Source organism: Eumetopias jubatus, unplaced genomic scaffold (genome assembly GCF_037043125.1).
Source record: "Eumetopias jubatus isolate StellerSeaLion01/CBP00866 unplaced genomic scaffold, mEumJub1_p1.0 scaffold_1, whole genome shotgun sequence".
Classification (NCBI taxonomy): Eukaryota; Metazoa; Chordata; class Mammalia; order Carnivora; family Otariidae; genus Eumetopias; species Eumetopias jubatus.
In genome coordinates this window covers 121,867,675-121,885,337 of record NW_028274807.1, presented here as the reverse complement: position 1 = coordinate 121,885,337, position 17,663 = coordinate 121,867,675, and the positions used below count along the sequence as shown (strand labels likewise).

The window sequence follows — 17,663 nt, the reverse complement described above, 5'->3', positions numbered from 1 at the left end:
AAGTAAAAGACTTTGCACTCAAATAAAAGGATTTCACAATTGCTATGTGGGAACACAGGAGGGAAAGGTTTGACATTTGGCTTTTGTGACAAACCTGTTTAGTAATTCTCTCTCAACGTTGTAACAGTAAGATATGACCAGGTTATCTGGAGGGCAGACTTGGCAACCTCCACTCTCACAATAAACCTAGAAGTAAGGAGCCCGGAGACCTCTTGTGAGTACATGACCCATATTAAGACACATTATAATTAAAATGTCAAAAGTTAAAGGTAAGGGGAGAATCTTAAAAACAGCAAGAGAAAAACTCATTACATATTAAGGGAACCCCTTTAGACAATCAGCACATTTTTCAGCAGAAACTTTGCAGGCCAGAAGGGATTGGCACAATATAGTCAGTCAAAGTACTGAAAGAAAAAACTTCCAAGAATACTCTGTCCAGCAAAGTTGCCATTAAGAATTAAGTTAGTTATTACCACTGGACTGGCCTTAAAAGAAATGTTAAAGGGACTTTGTAAGCTGAAAAGAAAGGGTGCTAATTAGTAACAACACATATAAAGGTATAAATCTCACTGGTAAAGGTAAATATATAGTAAAGGTGGTGGATTAATCCCGTATAAAGCCAGTATGAAGCTTACAAAACAAAAGTACTAAAAATAACTATCACCACAGTAACTAGTTCTAAGGGATATAAAAAGATGTAAAATGTGGTGGGTCTGGGTGAAAGCTTTAGAATGCTTTCAAACTTAAGATATTATTAGCTTAAAGACTGTTCTACGTAAGCCTCAGTGTAACCACAAAGCAGTAACCTATAGTAGGTACACAAAACGTAAAAAGAAAGTAATCTAAGCATACTACTAAAGAAAGTCATAAAACCACAATGGAAGAGAGCGAAAGAAGAAAGGAATAGAGAGGGACTACAAAACAGTCAGAAAACAACAAAATGGCATTGAGTACTATTAATATAAATTATCAATAGTTACTTTAAATATAAATTAAACTCTCCAATCTAAAGACACAGAGTGGCTGAAAGGATAAAAAAAAAAACAAGACCCATCTATGTGCAGTCTATAAGAGGTTCATTTCATACACAAACTGATAGAAAACGATATTCCAAGCAAATGGAAACTAAAAGAAAACTGGGGTAACTATACTTCTATCAGACAAAAGACTTGAAAACAAAGACTGTAATAAGAAAGATGGGCATTACATAACGATAAAGAAGTCAATCCACTAAGAGGATCTAACATTTACAAATATTTATGCACCCAGCATAGGAACAGCTAAATATATAAATCAAGTATTAACAGACCTAAAGGAAGAAGTAGCAATACAACACTAGTAGGGAACTTTAATACCCCACTTACATCAATAGTAGATCATCCAGACAATCAGTAAGGAAATATCAGCCTTAAATGACATGTTATACCACTGAGATTTAACAGATACAGAACATTTCATCCAAAAGCAGAATATACACAATATACCTCAAGAATATACACAAGAACCTCAATGAGGTTCTTTTCAAGTGTACATGGGACAGTCTCCAAGATAGATCATATGTAGGTCACAAAACAGGTCTTAATAAATTTAAGAACACTGAAATTATATCATGCATCTTCTCTGACCACATGGTATGAAACTAGAAATCAAGTACTAGAAATAAACCAGAAAATTCACAAGTATGTAAAGATTAAACACCATGCTACTGAACAATCAACAGGTCAAAGAAGAAATCAAAAATATCTTCAGACAGATGGAAAATACAACTTGCCAAATTCGTGGAATGCAGCAAAAGCAGCTCTAAGTGGAAAGTTCACAGTAATAAATGCCTACATCAGTAAACAATAAAAATCTCAAACAATCTCAGTTTATACCTCAAGGAACTATAAAAAGAATGAAGAAAGCCCAAAGTTAGCAGATGAAAGGAAATAAAGATCAGAGCAGAAATAAATTAAAGAAATAGAGACTAAGACAATAGAAAAGATCAATGAAACTAAAAGCTGGTTCTTTGAAAAGATAAAATTGACAAGCCTTAGGCTAGACTCATCAAGAAAACACACAAAATCAGAAAGGAAGGAGGAGACATTATAACTAATACCAAAGAAGTAGAAAGGATCATGAAACCACTATGAACAAAATTATATGCTAACAAATTTGACAAGCTAGAAGAAATGGGTAAATTCCTAGAAACATACAACCAAGACTGAATAATGAATAGAAAATCTGAACAGACCAATTACTCATAAGGAGACTGAATCAGTAATCAAAAATCTCCCAACATGGGGGGATGGGTTAGCCAGATGATGGGTATTAAGGAGGGCACGTATTGAATGCAGCACTGGGTGTTTACATGCAAACAATGAATCATGGAACACTACATCAAAAACTAATGATGTAATGTATGGTCATTAACATAATAAAATTAAATTAAAAAAAAAATCTCCCAACAAACAAAAAGTCCAGGACCAGATAGATGAAGGCTACCAAACACTCGAATACCCATCCTTTTCAAACTCTTCAAACAAACAAAAAACAGAAGAAGAGGGAACACTTCCAAACACATTTTACAAGGCCAGCATTACACCCTAATACCAAAACCAAACAAGGACACAAGAACAAACTACAGACCCTCTATGAACATAGATGCAAAAATCTTCAACAAAATATCAGAAAGCTGAATTCGGTAATATATTAAAAGGATCATACATCATGATCAAGTGGGGATCCCAGAATGCAAGGATGATTCAGTATCCATCTGCAAATCAATATGAAACATCAAATTAGCAAAAATCGTATGTTCATCTCAATGGATGCAAATAAAACATTTGACAAAATTTAGTATCCACTTATGATAAAATTGTCAACAAAGTGGGTATAGAGGGAATGTACGTCAACGTAATAAAGGCCATAGGGGACAAGCCCACAACTAACATCATACTGAGTGAGAGGTGAAAACCTGAAAGCTTTTCCTCTAAGATCAAAAACAAGACAAGGATGCCTACTCTTGCCACCTTTTTAGTTTTGGAAGTCCTAGTCAGAGCAATTAAGCAAGAAAAACAAAAGGCATCCAGAATGAAAAGGAAGAAGTAAAAGTGTCACTGTTCACACATGACATGACATTATAGAAAACCCTAAAGATTCCACCAAAAAACCATTAGAACTAATCAACAAATTCAGTAAAGCTTCAAGATACAAAATCAATATACAAAAATCTGTTGCATTCTATACACTAACAATGAATTATCAGAGAAATTAGAAAGCAATACCATTTATAGTTGCATCAAAAAGAATAAAATACCTAGGAATAAATTTAACCAAGGAGATGAAAGAGCTGTACATTGAAAGCTGTAAGACATTAATGAAAAAAACTGAAGACAACACAAATAAATGGAAAGATAGTTACTGCTCATAGAATGGAAGAATTAATGTTAAAATGTCCATACTACCCAAAGCAATCTACAGATTTAATGCAATCTCTTTCAAAATTCCAATGGCATTTTTCACAGAAATAGAACAAATCCTAAAATTTATATGGAACAATAAAAAACCCAAAGCAATCTTGAGAACAAAGCTGGAGGCATTACACTACTTGATATCAAACTCTGTTAAAAAGCTACAGTAATCAAAGCAATATGGTTTTCACATAAAAACAGACACAAAGATCAATGGAACAAAATAGCTCAGAAATAAACCTGCACATATATGGTCAATTAATTTATGACAATAGTCAATATGACAACTTATGGGAAAGGACTGATTCTTCAATAAATGGTGCTGGAAAAACTGAACAGCCACATTTAAAGGAATGAAAGTGTACTACAATCTTACATCATACACAAAAATAAACTCAATATGGATTAAAGACTTGAATGTAAGACCTGAAACCATAAAACTCCTAGAAGAAAATATAGGCAATAAGCTCCTTGACATTGAACTTGATTTTTTGAACTTGACACCAAAAACAAAGGCAACAAAAGCAAAAATAAGTGCAACTAGCTCAAACTAAAAAGTTTCTACACAGCAAAGAAAACTGTCAACAAAATGAAGAGGGAACCTACTGAATGGAAGAAAATATCTGCAAACCATTTATCTGATAAGGGGTTAATATTCAAAATATCCAAAGAACTTATACAATTCAAAAGCAAAAAAAAAAAAGTCTGGTTTAAAGACAGAGAACCTGAACAGAAATTTTTCCAAAGACATACAGATGGCCAACAGACACATGAAAAGGTGCTCAATATCACTAATCATCAGAGAAATGCAAATCAAAACCACAATGATCTATCACCTCATACCTATGAGAATGACTATTACAAAGTGTTGGTAAAGATGTGGAGAAAGGGAACCCTTGTGCACTGATGGGGGGAATGTGGTGCAGGCACTATGGAAAACAGTACAGAGTTTCATCAAAAAACTAAAAATAGGGTGCCTGGGTGGCTCAGTTGGTTAAGCAACTGCCTTCAGCTCAGGTCATGATCCTGGAGTCCTGGGATCGAGTCCCGCATCAGGCTCCCTGCTCAGCAGGGAGTCTGCTTCTCCCTCTGACCCTCCCCTCTCTCATTTGCTCTCTCTCTCTCATTCTAATAAATAAATAAAATCTTTAAAAAAAAAAAACTAAAAATAGAACATATGATCCAGCAATTCCCCTTCTGGATATTTATCCAAAGAAAATGAAAACAGTAATTCAAAAACACATACAATACTCCCATGCTTGCTGCAACATTATTTACAATAATAGAAAAGGCATGGAAGCTACCTCAGTGCCCACTGATAGATGAATGGATAAAGAAAATGTGGCATATACACAATGGAATATTATTTGGCCGTAAAAAAAAAAAAAAAAAAAAAAAAAACCTTGCCATTTGCAAAAACATGGATGGACCTTTAGGGTATTATGCTTAGTGAAATAAGTCAGACAGAAAAAGACTCTTACTGTATGATGTCACTTATATGTGGAAATCTAAAAGAAACAAAAAGCCCATAAAGGATAGCAAAAAAACAGACGCCAAGCCCGTGGATATAAAGAACAGATTGGTGGCTGGTGTTATGTGTGTGTGTGGGGAGGGTAGAGATAGGTAAAGGGGGTCGAATGGAAAAAATTTCCACTTATAAAATGAAGTAATGGGGATATAATGTTCAGCATGGTGACCATATTTAATAATACTGTATTACATATTTGAAAGTAGCTAGGAGAATGGATCTTGAAAGTTCTCATCACAAGAAAAAATTTTTATAATTATGTATAGTGATGGATGTTGACTTGCGGTGATCATTTTGCAATATATACAAATATCAAATCATTGTTAAACACCTGAAACTAATGTTCCCGTACCTCAAAAACATAACCTAGAAGTAAGGATTCCAGTGGCCTCCTGTGAGTATATGACAAAGCTTATACACTAAGATTCCTCTGCCTTACTCCATAGGCAGAAGAGGGAAGGGCCACTATTTTCTACGAAACTCCACTGCAGCTGACTCTTCAGCATCCTAGTCCTTAGCTGGTCAGAAAAAACAATGGAGGTAGGGGTGGAGGTGGTCCCATGAGCAAGCACTGTTGAGAGTGAGAAGGGGCAGCTGAAAGAAAGGCAGCCAGGGTAGGCTCAGAGAAAGTAAGAAACCCCAGAGCACAGTAGTCCAAGGCACTTCACAGAGAGGCAAGCAGTCTCTTAATACGTCCACGGCTTGCGATTAGCATAGGACAGTGATAACCTGTAACAATGATGCACTGAATATCTGCTATGAGCCAAATGTTTTACACGGTCCCCTAAATAGTCTATAGCTTCTGTTTTAAAAGTAGGAAAATGGATCAAACACTCCAGATTTTCAACAAAAATGATTAAAATATGTAAATAAAAAAAAGTAAATCTCACTTTCTGACTTTTTGCATCTTAAAGATTTGAATTTTTTGTTCCCATGGAAGAAGTAAAGAAGAGGTCACTAGATGTCGCAGTGAAAAACAGTAGGCCACTTGGCTCACACAGAAGGAAGGAGCTAGGAAAAGTAAGTACAAGAGGGACTCTTGGTACTCTGTCCCCCTGGCACTCTAACTGGAGTTCATTGGTGGAACACCTTGCAGAAATTCTGATGGGATCATCTGGCTGTTAACCAGAACTGGCTTGGAGGACGTTAGAGACTCATTGGGAGGTTTTTGGGTGTGTGTGTTTTAATATGGTTGAAAGTAAAACATGTAAATTAATATAAACACTATTTTAACAAACTGGAGAATCTATCCAAACTCATCATTGCACAAGTATTTGAACATCTATTAAGTATTGTTTTGATAAATACAGCACTGTGTGAAGCTTGGGTCTCATTATGTCAAGATTTTTGTGGAGACGGGATTTTACTTTAAGTAGAAGTAGAGAAAATATAATCTTCAGGAAGATGCCAAGGACAGACAAAAAGAATGACATTTGTACAATACATTGCAGTTGTACTTTAATATAGACCTTCTTATAATCATCTTTTTAAGATCCTACTTCTATGATGTAGGTGAAATTATCTTCATTTTTACACAGTTGAGGCAACTAGGGTGTCTTGCTTAAAATTACGAATCAGTTCATGAGTAAAGGCGAGTTGTTTTCTCTTTCAGTAGCATTTATAAATTCTGAGGTTTAACTCCAAAGAGCAGTTCACCTTTTCCCAGTACGCTGAGGTCAGTGTCTATATTGCCCTTCTGGAGAGGTTCCATGCTGAGAGCTAAAAGAAAAAGAGTTCCTGCTCAAAACTGAAACCCAAGGAGGCCCTTTTTACGATCAATTCCATTTGTCCCAATATATTTGCATTTAATGCAGTTTTTGGAAGGAAACTGATTATTTGTGTTTGTTTAGGTACTGATTGACTTATCAAAAGAGGATCTGATTAAGGGCTTCTCACGATGGTAAGTGAGCCCTTTCATTTTATCACATTAATCTGGTACTCAAGACATTGTCTCCGACAGTTGCACATAATCTTTCTCCAAAATTCTTCCTTTTTCAGTACATGTCCACTTCTTTGCTTATCAAGGAAGGAGACACATTATAACCTATACTTAAGGCTTTTCTGCCTGCAGTTCTCACTTACCTAACAGACCTCTATGAGCTCTAGCCTTAATCCTGGCTGGTCGACTTACAAAGGGATGGGTTCTCCCTGTCCCGCAGGGGCCTAGGCTGGCTAGACGAGGCTGCTTGTCCTGATGCTGCCACCACAACACACTCTCGATACTAACACAAGTCCAAACCCAACTGTCTTACAGGTATGAGCTGACTCCAGATGGACAGCCCAGAAGTTGATGAGCACCCTTACCACCTTTACAGTAAAATGTGTACATATGTATATTTTGTAATTTAAATCAGAACAGCCATTTGAAAATACATACATACATTTTTGTGTGAAATTTAAGTACATGACTGGATAATATTAGGGAGAGGTAAACGTATATATAAAAGCAAGTACTGTCCTCTCTCAGTTGGATTTAGTTCTCCAAATCCAGAAAGAAATGGGGGTATTCATACCTAATAAATTATCAGAACCTCAGTGGTGATTTTTTTATGTAGGTAATTACATACCATATAACTTGGGATTTCCCCAAATGTATGTGTCAAAAGTGTCCTGTCTCAGACCTAAGGGGTGAAGGAGGTCTGTTCCTGGAGCAGCTACCAGTATTCCTGGGAAGTGACTGACCAAGGGAAGAGGCTTCTTTTATGGGAATAAAAAATGACCCACACCAAAAGGGCCAAAAGCCAACACTACCTAAGCCCTTCTGGTCCTTCTGCCACCTCTGGTACTTCGCTGCCTGGAAATTTGTTCCTGTATCTACTGTAGAACTAAAATGTACTTTTCTGATGGCAACAATGTTATAGTGATATACCTAAATACCCTGAGTTAAATACTCCAATGTGGGATGGCCTGGCCCCAAACTCCAGCACATGGCATCATTTCCATAGAAAAAAGCAAACCAAACCCCAAGCCCAGGTCTACATCTCCACTCCCAAAGCAGAGCACTAGAGAATGCTGCAGTGTTAGTGCCAGAGGAAAAAGGAGCTTCTTGTCTGTCTCTCAGATAGTTTGGCAATTCTATTCCACTTTTCTAAGACATGGCTGGTTCACCTAAATAGCATTTAAAAGCAAAATATGTAAATTGCACAAACAAGTGCCTCTTTTGCATTTCAAACTTTATAACACCAAATATTCTTATCCTCTCTGATGTTATCCTAGAGCTACCCTTGAGCTTGCATCCTTTTCTCTTCACTCGGGCAACAGCCCCTGCCATCAGTTTCCTGTCCCCCCCCCCCCAGTGCCTTCACTGCTGCTTTTCCGAAGAATGGTAACTAATCTTAAAGTTTCTGTTATGTTACTCTCACTTATAAATTATCTATGATTTCCTGTTTTCTAGACGAATAAAACCCAATCCTTAATTTGTCCTTTAGACCTAACAGTCTAGCCCCCAGTGTTTTACTACTTTATGTGCAGGTGCTCTATTCCAGAATAGTCTATATATCATATCCTGCCTACTCAAATCCTATCCTCTTCAAAAGCCTTGTCTCAAAACCCACCTCTATTATGCCAGTCCACACTGAAATGGCCTCTCCCCCACCTCCTACAGCATTTACTGTCAATGCTGTGGATTTTTTTAGTAATTCCCTGCCTTGTAATATTTAATTTTTAAAAAAGGCTTATTAGATACCTATGAAGGTCACATACTAAGCAACTATGCATATTGTGTTTGAAATTTCATGTTTGTTTACTGTCCATCCAGTTGAAGTTACTGTAATTGATTTTCAATCCCCATCATCCAAGACTATGCTAAGTACATGGTAGATGTGTAATAAAATTTGTTTCTGCTAACATTTCTATTTTGAGTGACAGATTCTCATAACAAAATCAGGCAACTGATGCCTGTCCTGTCTACTTCACAATGGCAATGGAATGCTCACTAAATACATGTGCCTTGAAAATGGTAAAGCATCAGAGACATATAAGGGAATGCATCATGTATCACATCCTTAATATCAGCAAACCTAAAACAACTTCTGGTTAAGATGGCCAACAAGTGAAAACCTATCCCTTCCTCTTCCAAACACAGAGAAAACCTACTTAAACCAGGAACAGAATTTATTTTAAACATGGCTGATTAAGAAGTAACACACGTAAATTTCCTGGCGATGGTCCAAAGAGGAAATTTAAAGCAGTGTATAGGAGTTGTAGGGGAATTTAAGTGTTGACAGGAACCAGAATTTTAGCATACACTGACAGAAGGCAAGGCTTGTGTAAGGGACAAGAAGCCTGAAAAGTTTTTTTATCAGAAAACACCTTGGCTGCCAATGAGGACAAGGAACTGGCTGTCAACAGTGGGTGGAAGCAGTCAACTAATCTGTCCTACAGGAACACAGGGTCTGAGGTTACACACAACTGACTTGGAATAGAAACCCCAAACCTTGAAACTAATGTGAAAACTGGTTTAGAACCTACAATCACGTGAAGCCCTGACACAGGCAACCACAAAACTAGCCGTTAGAGTTGCCAGGCCCATCCAGGGCACATGTGGGACCCCTGCAGCATGTAATTCCCACTAAAAGAAGCTCATGGGCAAAATTATAAAATAAAATTGGAATTTTAAAAATATAAAATACACGAGAACATCAAACTGAAAAATGGCCATAAGATGTATTTCAGCAAGAAAGAAAGTATAATATTCAGAAGTGGTACATGGGAAACAATGGGGAGCAAAGAAATCCACAAAGTGTTAACCTAAGTCTTGACTGCTTACAAAATATAAACAGGCAAGCAACCAAAAGTTTTTGCAAAAACTGGGTTCAAAAACACATGGCACTAAAATGCTGGTATTAACATTTAAAAAGGGACAAGAGCCTGGTTCAGTGGAAAGTTAAAGTGATCAGGTCGTTATTTAGGAAACTAAAGATAGTTTTATATTTTAAAAATAAATTATAGATAAATTTGGGTCAGTTACTATCTTATCACCTCTCGGCTCCAAATCAACCCATCTTTGCCGTCCTTTGATGATTCAGGAGACACCACACTTGTCTCTGCCAGGGGGCTTGATGTCAGCCTTTCCCAGTACAGGGCATTGGAGAGACACTTGCAAGGCCAGAGGAGCAAGAAAAAAGGGCTTTTCTTTTTTCTACTAATGTGCTATTTTCCATGGCAGCTAGCTGGTTGTTGTGTGGAGGCTGTTCTCCGACACGGAAGCACCCCTCACAGTTTCCTTGGCTCATGTCCTTGGGCTCTGCCACCATAACCATGGCCTTCATGGTTCAGCACCAGCCAGCAAGTTGGGTTGTTTCATCTTGTTTCGTTTTTTTTTTTGCCACAAGTAGGCTTCTTCCTACTTCCTTCTTCCGCCAAACCTCTCCTCAAAGTTTTCAATCTCAGCCTAGTTGGAAGGCATTCTTCCAAATTTCACAATTTCTTTCTTCACTCTCCTTTATCCCTGAGGGTAGTATCTACTTTCTGCAGTTGCCATTCTGTACCTCCTAGAGTCCTCTTTTATCCCCTTTCATAGTAGTTAACTACTTTTTACTAATTAGCAATTCTTGTTTTAAATTTTCCTGTTAGCTACATATGCAACGTGGTTTGTCTGCTGATTGGACCCTAAGCATATATTTAAAATTTTAAGATAATCAATAAAATAGAGTAACAATAGAAAAATCAATAGAGCTGAACTATAAAACTTCTAAATCAACAGTGGAGAAGAAAAAGTAATAGAGAAAAATCCACCCCCCCCAAAAATAAAGAAAAAAAGTACAGGAAAAAATTGATAATTAGGAAAAAAACCAAAGAAGTTGGTCAAAAGACCTCTAAATATATTTACAATCACAATAAACCCACTACTAAAGCCTAGAATGTCAAATGATGCTGGGAAAACTGGACAGCTACAGGCAAAAGAAAGAAACGACCACTTTCTTACACCATACACAAAAATAATTACTCAAAATGGATTGAAGACCTAAATGTGAGACATGAAACCATAAAAGTCCTGGAAGAAAATATAAGCAGTAATCTTGTTGTTACTGGACTTAGCAACATTATTCTGGATATGTCTCCTCAGGCATGGAAACTAAAGCAATTAAACTACTGGAAGCACGTCAAAACATAAAGTTTTCTGTCTGACTTGATTTTGGCTCAGGTCATGATCTCAGGGTCGTGAGATTGAGCCCTGTGTTGCGCTCTGTGCTCAGCATGGAGTCTGCTTAAGATTCTAAGTCTCTTTCTCCTCCCCCTGCTAGTGCATGCTCTAGCTCTCTCTCTCAAAATAAAATATTTTTAAAAAATAAAAATGAAAATAAAAAATTAAAGCTTTTGCACAGCAAAGGAAACCATGGACAAAACAAAAAAAGCAACCTACTGAATGGGAGAACATATCTGCAAATGATATATCTGGTAAGGGGTTAATGTCCAAAATATACAAAGAACCTATACACCTTAACACCAAACACAAATAATCCAATTAAAAAAATGGGCAGAGGACCTGAATAGACATTTTTCTGAAGAAGACATGCAGAGGGCTGACAGACAAATGAAAAGATGCTCAACATCAGAGGCACCTGGATGTCTCAGTCAGTAGAGCATGTGACTGTTTTTTATTTTATTTTATTTTATTTATTTGAGAGAGAGAATGAGAGAGAGAGAGAGAGCACATGAGAGGAGGGAGGGTCAGAGGGAGAAGCAGACTCCCCACTGAGCAGGGAGCCTGACGCGGGACCCGATCCCGGAACTCCAGGACCATGACCTGAGCCGAAGGCAGTTGCTTAACCAACTGAGCCACCCAGGCGCCCCGAGCATGTGACTGTTGATCACAGGGTCATGAGTTGGAGGCCCCATGTGGGGCAGAGATTACTTAAAAAAAAGATGCTCAATGTCATTAATCATCAGGTAAATGCAAATTAAAACCATAAGGAGATATTACCTTATAGCTGTCAGAATGGCTAGTATGAAAAAGAAAAGAAGTAACAAGTGTTGGCAAGGATGTGGACAAAAGGGAACCTTTGTCCACTGCTGATGGGAATGTAAGTTGGTACAGCCACTGAGGTTCCTCAAAAAATTAAAAGTAGAAATACCATATGATCCAGTAAATCCACTACTGAGTATTTACCCAAAGAAAATTAAAAGACTAATTTGAAAAGACGTATGTACCCTATGTTTACTGCAGCATTATTTACAATTGTTAAAAGCAAAATTTAAAAAAAGCAACCCAAGTGTCCACTGATAAATGAGGAAAGAATATATGGTATATATACACAATATAGTATTATTCAGCTGTAAAAACAAAGGAGATTGTGCCATTTGAGACAACATAGATGGACCTAAAGAGTATTATGCTAAGTGAAACAATTCAGGCAGAGGAAGACAAAAACCGTATGATTTCACCTATATGTGGAATCTAAAAAACAAAACAAAGGAACAGACAAAGCAGAAACAGATCCATAAGTAGAGAGCAGGTAGTTGCTAGAGTGCAGGGGGATGGAGGGATGGGCAAAATGGGTGAAGGGGAGTAGGAGGTACAGGCTTCTGGTTAGGGAATGCTTATGTCACAGGGATGAAAGGGGCAGCATGGGAAATACAATTAATGGTATTTTAGTAACACTGTATAGTGACAGAGGGCAGCTACACTTGTGGTGAGCATATTATAATGTGTAGAGTTGTTGTACCCCTATGTCGTACTCCCGAAACCAATGTAATACAGTATGCCAACTCTACTTTCATTTAAAAAAAAAAAAAGACGACTCTAGGTGATTAGACTCAATGTGTAAGGCAAAACTATACAGTTATAAGGTAACATAGGAGAATAACTTTACAACTGCGACTAGGGAAAGACTTCATAAGACACATAAGAACTATAAAGGTAAAGACCAGACATCTCTATACTAAAATTGGGTTCTTCAGTTCAGAAAAAGAACCTAACAGTTGACGCTTGAACAACATGGGTTTGAATTGCATGGGTCCACTTTTATGTGGATTATTTTTTTTTATAAATACAGTACAGGACTATAAATGATTTTCTCTTCCTTATGATTTTCTTAACATTTCTTTTCTAGCTTGCTTTCCTGTAAGACTACAGCACAGAATGTACACAACATACTAAATGTGTGTTAACCGACTGCTTACATGATCAGTAAGGCTTCCTTCTGGTCAACAGTAGGCTATTAGTAGTTACGTTTTTGAGGAATCAAAAGTTATACATAGATTTTTGACTGCATGGGGGGCAGGGTGGCACCCCCCAATCCCCACGTTGTTCAACAATCAACTGTAGAGGAAAATGGAAAGAGGACACAGAATTGCAAAAAACATTTGCTATACATATAAATGTCAAATGGCTCATGTCCAAAATATATAACTCCTACAAATCAATATGAAAAGACAGAGTAGTCTGTCTGTAGTCCAACAGAAAAATGAACAAAGGACATATCTAAGCACTTTAAAAAAAGAAATACAAATGGCCAACAAAGGAAAAGATGCTTAACTTCATTAGTAATCACAGAAATAAAAATTACAACCATAATAACAACTCTATATACTACAATGGCAAAAAATTGAAAATCTGACTTACCAACAATTGGTCAGGATGTGGAAAAGTGGCAACTCTCATACATTGATGGTGGCAGTATACACTGGTACTATCACTTTGGAAAACAGTCTGGCATTTTCTTCTGAAGTTGAAGGTAAACACTCCCTATCAAAACTGCCACAATGTACAACCCCCAAAGCCCCACTGACATCATTATCTATAGGAATATATTACCTCTAATTGTAGAGTCCACAGCCTCTGTAGCAGTATACACGAGTGTTTTCCCCTAGGGCCCAGTAATTTTACTTCTTGGATATTGATTCTAGAAAACTTGCACACAAGTGTACAAGGATGCATATAAAGGATGCGTTCACAATAGCCAAGAACAAGAAACAACCCAAATATCAACTGCCAGTAGAACAGACAAACGGACTGTGTAATATTCATAGAGAAATACCAGACACCAATGAAAACAATAACCTGGACCAACAGACAACAACATGGATCAATAGTATAAAAATAATATTGAACCAAAGAACAAACATTAAAAATATGATTCACCATTTCTATACAGTTCAAAAACAGGTAAAACTCAACTATCCTGGTTTAGGCATATACAAAAGTGGCAAAGCTATTTATTAAAAAAAAAAAGGAAGAGACTAACCTAAGTCAGGCTAATAGTTACCCCTTGGGGGAAGCGACATGGGGGGGTATATTTGGGAGTGCTGGTGATGTTCTATTTTTTTTATTGTTGCATAGGTATTCACCATTATACCTGACATTTATGGTTTATACCCTTTTTAGCATGTGTTATATTTTACAATAAACAAAATTAGTAAATAAATGAAAAAGGAAAATATCCAACAACTATTAATTAAAAGAAAGGACAAACCTGCATTCAAGGTGAAATGCATGAGTAGCAATAATTAACTGAGAAGATATTATCAACTATGAGTTTATAAGTACATGTAAATAGGCTTGAAATACATAAAACAAATTTGACAAATCCAGAGAAATTTTAGTATCTCCCATAAACTAACAAATCAAGAAGACAAAAAAACATAGAAATGAAGAAAATTTAAACGATTTAATAGCAGTATATATCAAATAGAGATGAGGCCTTTTTTTAAGCAACATGTGGAATATGTATAAATTTCATCACATAGAAAATCAGAAAGTCTCAACAAATGCCTGAAGACTTGATACCAAAAAAAAAAAAAAATGTTCTCTGACTACAATGCAATTAAAATTAGAAAAACTAATGAAAAGACAACCTAAGAAACCCTATATATTTTCAGACTTAATACTTCTAAACTTCCACTTTTAACCAGAATGGAGTAACAGAAACTGAATTTACCTTTCTACCTGTACCAACCAGAACCAAAGCAAAACAAAGAACAGACAAAATATATGAAACAGTTTTCAAGACACTGGATATCAGGTATATGTCCATACCAGGATCTGAACAACATGAATGTTTATAGCAGTTTTATTTGTAGTAGTAAAAAACTCAAAATACCTAAAATCTCCATCAGTAAGTGAATGGATAAACAAACTGTGGTATACTCACACAACAGAATACTACACAGCAATAAAAAGGAATGAACTGTTAGTAAGTGCAACATGCAAAAATCTCAAAATAATTATGCTGAGTAAAAGAGGCCAGACAAAAAAAGAAATCAATTGTATGATTCCATTTACATGAAATCCCATAAAATGCAAATGAGTCTATAGTGACGGGAGAGCAGATCAGTTGTTGCTTAGGGGTAGGTGGGGGCTCGGTAGGATTACCAAGGGCAAAGAGAGAACTTTTGGAGAGATGAGGTATGTTTAGTATTTTGATTATGGTGATGGTTTCACAGGTATATATGTGTGTGCATCAGAACTTATCAAACTGTATACTTCAAGTATGTACAGCTTATTAGTCAATTATGTATCAGTTAAAATGTTTTAAAAAAGAAGCGAAACAGTAATTGCAGTACTTTACTTATATTTTAAATAATTAAAACTGGATAAAAGTAGATCTGACAGAGTCCGCAGTTCTTCCTCCTAGTGGCACTCAGTGACCCTCCAAAAAAAACTCCGAGGCCTCTGAGGAAGAGTTTGAAAACCTGTTTTAAACTAAGAGCTAACCAGAGGCTCTTAAACTAGCTAACAAAATTTAAATTAACATAATTTTTAAATTACATTTCTTCCTTTCAAGTACTGTTAGATTTACAAACTGCCTCATAGCAAGTTCTTGGAGTAATCTAATCAACTCAGAGTATTTACATTATTGAATATCCAATTACTTTTTCTACTGAACCCTCAAAGACACAGATTCTTTCACAAATTATGGGCTGGAGTTTAGAAATGTAACGGCAGCCTAACAAAACAAAGAATTTTAAATCTAGAAAGAGACTAGGCCTGCTACTTACAAAAGAATGACGAGGGAGGAGGGTGCGGTAACACTGGTCCCTTTAAAAAGTCAAGACTAAATATTGAGAACAGAGAATAAGCAGAAGGCAGCAAGAAAAGTATTCTTATATAAAATAAAATGCAGCAAGGCTCAGCCTTGTAAGAAAATATGATTCATTATTTGTGCATAATATAAATAAGTCACTGAGGACACTTATATTTGGAAATTCTTCACAAAAACTTTATTTAAGATTTCATGTCCTTATAAAAAGTATATTACAAGATTGCAAAAAGATACTTTTTTTAATGAGAGACTACTATCTACTCATCTATATTAGCTCATAATTCATTTCCTATCCTAACACAATGATAAAACATTTTTTCCTTCTTTTCTTCCTCCTGCTTTGAAAAGGCAAGTGCCATGAGGGATAACTTAATAGAATGTGCCATTTCCTTGCCAGGAAAGCAATAGGTTCTTATTGGCTGAATTCGAGAGAGCCACTGGCAATCCTTGTTCCCAGAATCAAAACGGTCACTAAACCCTCAACTTAAATACAACCTTTTTATTATTTGCAACCTCTCTGAGTTTCTGTTTTACTTACACACTATATTTTAAAACAGTCTTAAACTCTAAGCACTGAAGAATTGCTTAAGAAATGTTTAAAGGACTTAAAGTCAACTTACACTTTAGCTTACAATGTTTTCTATATGAGAATCTCAAAGTTAATAAAAATATAGATGGGAAGGACCCAATACTAAGAAGGGGGTGGATTCTGAGAGTAAATACATTTATAACCCTGTCTCAAAGCAAGATCAATCCTATAAAATACTCAGAATGTTAAGAATGCAATTTACACAGTAAAAATGATTTGATTTGTTTTCAGTATGAAAGTATTTTTAATTTCTTTACTGCAGGTACAATGGCATCCAAATCATCAATTTCTGTAACAGAAAAACAAGAATAAGGAAAGAGTAGCTTTATCTAGTGATAGGCTCAGATGAAATGAGAATCTCTATGCAAAGCAAACCTCAAACGCAAAGACAACAACACTAGCTCTTTTATGCACATGAAATTTTTCTCTAATAGTGATGATAAGAGTGTCACTGATTCAGACACAGATGCTTCATAGGGCATCTGTTTGTAAACCTACCCTATACTTACAAGTATCCTCTGACTCTGATAATAATCTCCCTTAGCAGTGTGCTCTTATTAAGCGATCCTACTGGCCACATTTGTGTTATGTCACTGCCGCTTTAAATCTATGTAATTACATGGGTGAGCCTACATGATGAAATCCTAGGTGAAAGCTGTCTCTTTTCTGGGTCCCTGTCTGAGCACTTAATGATTTCTTCTCATGGAACACAGTCCTCTCCTTAATTCTATTGGGAAAATTTCTCATTAGTAGGATCATTCTTAGGTCTACCTTTTAGGATGAAATATATCTACATAATAAAAAGTGTAAGGCAGGGGCGCCTGGGTGGCTCAGTCGTTAAGGGTCTGCCTTTGGCTCAGGTCATGATCCCAGGGTCCTGGGATCGAGCCCCACATCGGGCTCCCTGCTCAGCGGGAGTCTACTTCTCCCTCTCCCTCTGCCTGCTGCTCTGCCTACTTGTGCTATCTCTCTGTCAAATAAATAAAATCTTAAAAAATAAATAAATAAATAAATAAATAAATAAAAATAAAAATAAAAAGTGTAAGGCAAAGTACAAATCTCAGATGCAATGTGTTGAAGAGCTTAGTCTGGTCCAGCTTACTAGATCA

General features: G+C 36.4%; 2 protein-coding genes across 2 annotated transcripts in view; one reads left to right on the top strand and one right to left on the bottom strand.

The window, feature by feature from the left end:
• ESYT3 (extended synaptotagmin 3) overlaps window positions 1-8,260 on the top strand; it is a 49,372-nt gene extending 41,112 nt beyond the window's left edge. Inside the window, exons 21-23 of the mRNA XM_028099231.1 lie at window positions 5,895-6,000; window positions 6,831-6,880; window positions 7,235-8,260. Coding sequence (XP_027955032.1) covers window positions 5,895-6,000; window positions 6,831-6,880; window positions 7,235-7,271 — 193 coding nt within the window. The 3' untranslated portion in view covers window positions 7,272-8,260. The remainder of the gene's footprint in view (window positions 1-5,894; window positions 6,001-6,830; window positions 6,881-7,234) is intronic.
• A 7,905-nt stretch (window positions 8,261-16,165) lies between these two features.
• CEP70 (centrosomal protein 70) overlaps window positions 16,166-17,663 on the bottom strand; it is an 89,476-nt gene continuing 87,978 nt past the window's right edge. The window contains exon 18 of the mRNA XM_028099251.2: window positions 16,166-16,843. Within this exon, the coding sequence (XP_027955052.1) occupies window positions 16,782-16,843 (62 nt within the window). The 3' untranslated portion in view covers window positions 16,166-16,781. The remainder of the gene's footprint in view (window positions 16,844-17,663) is intronic.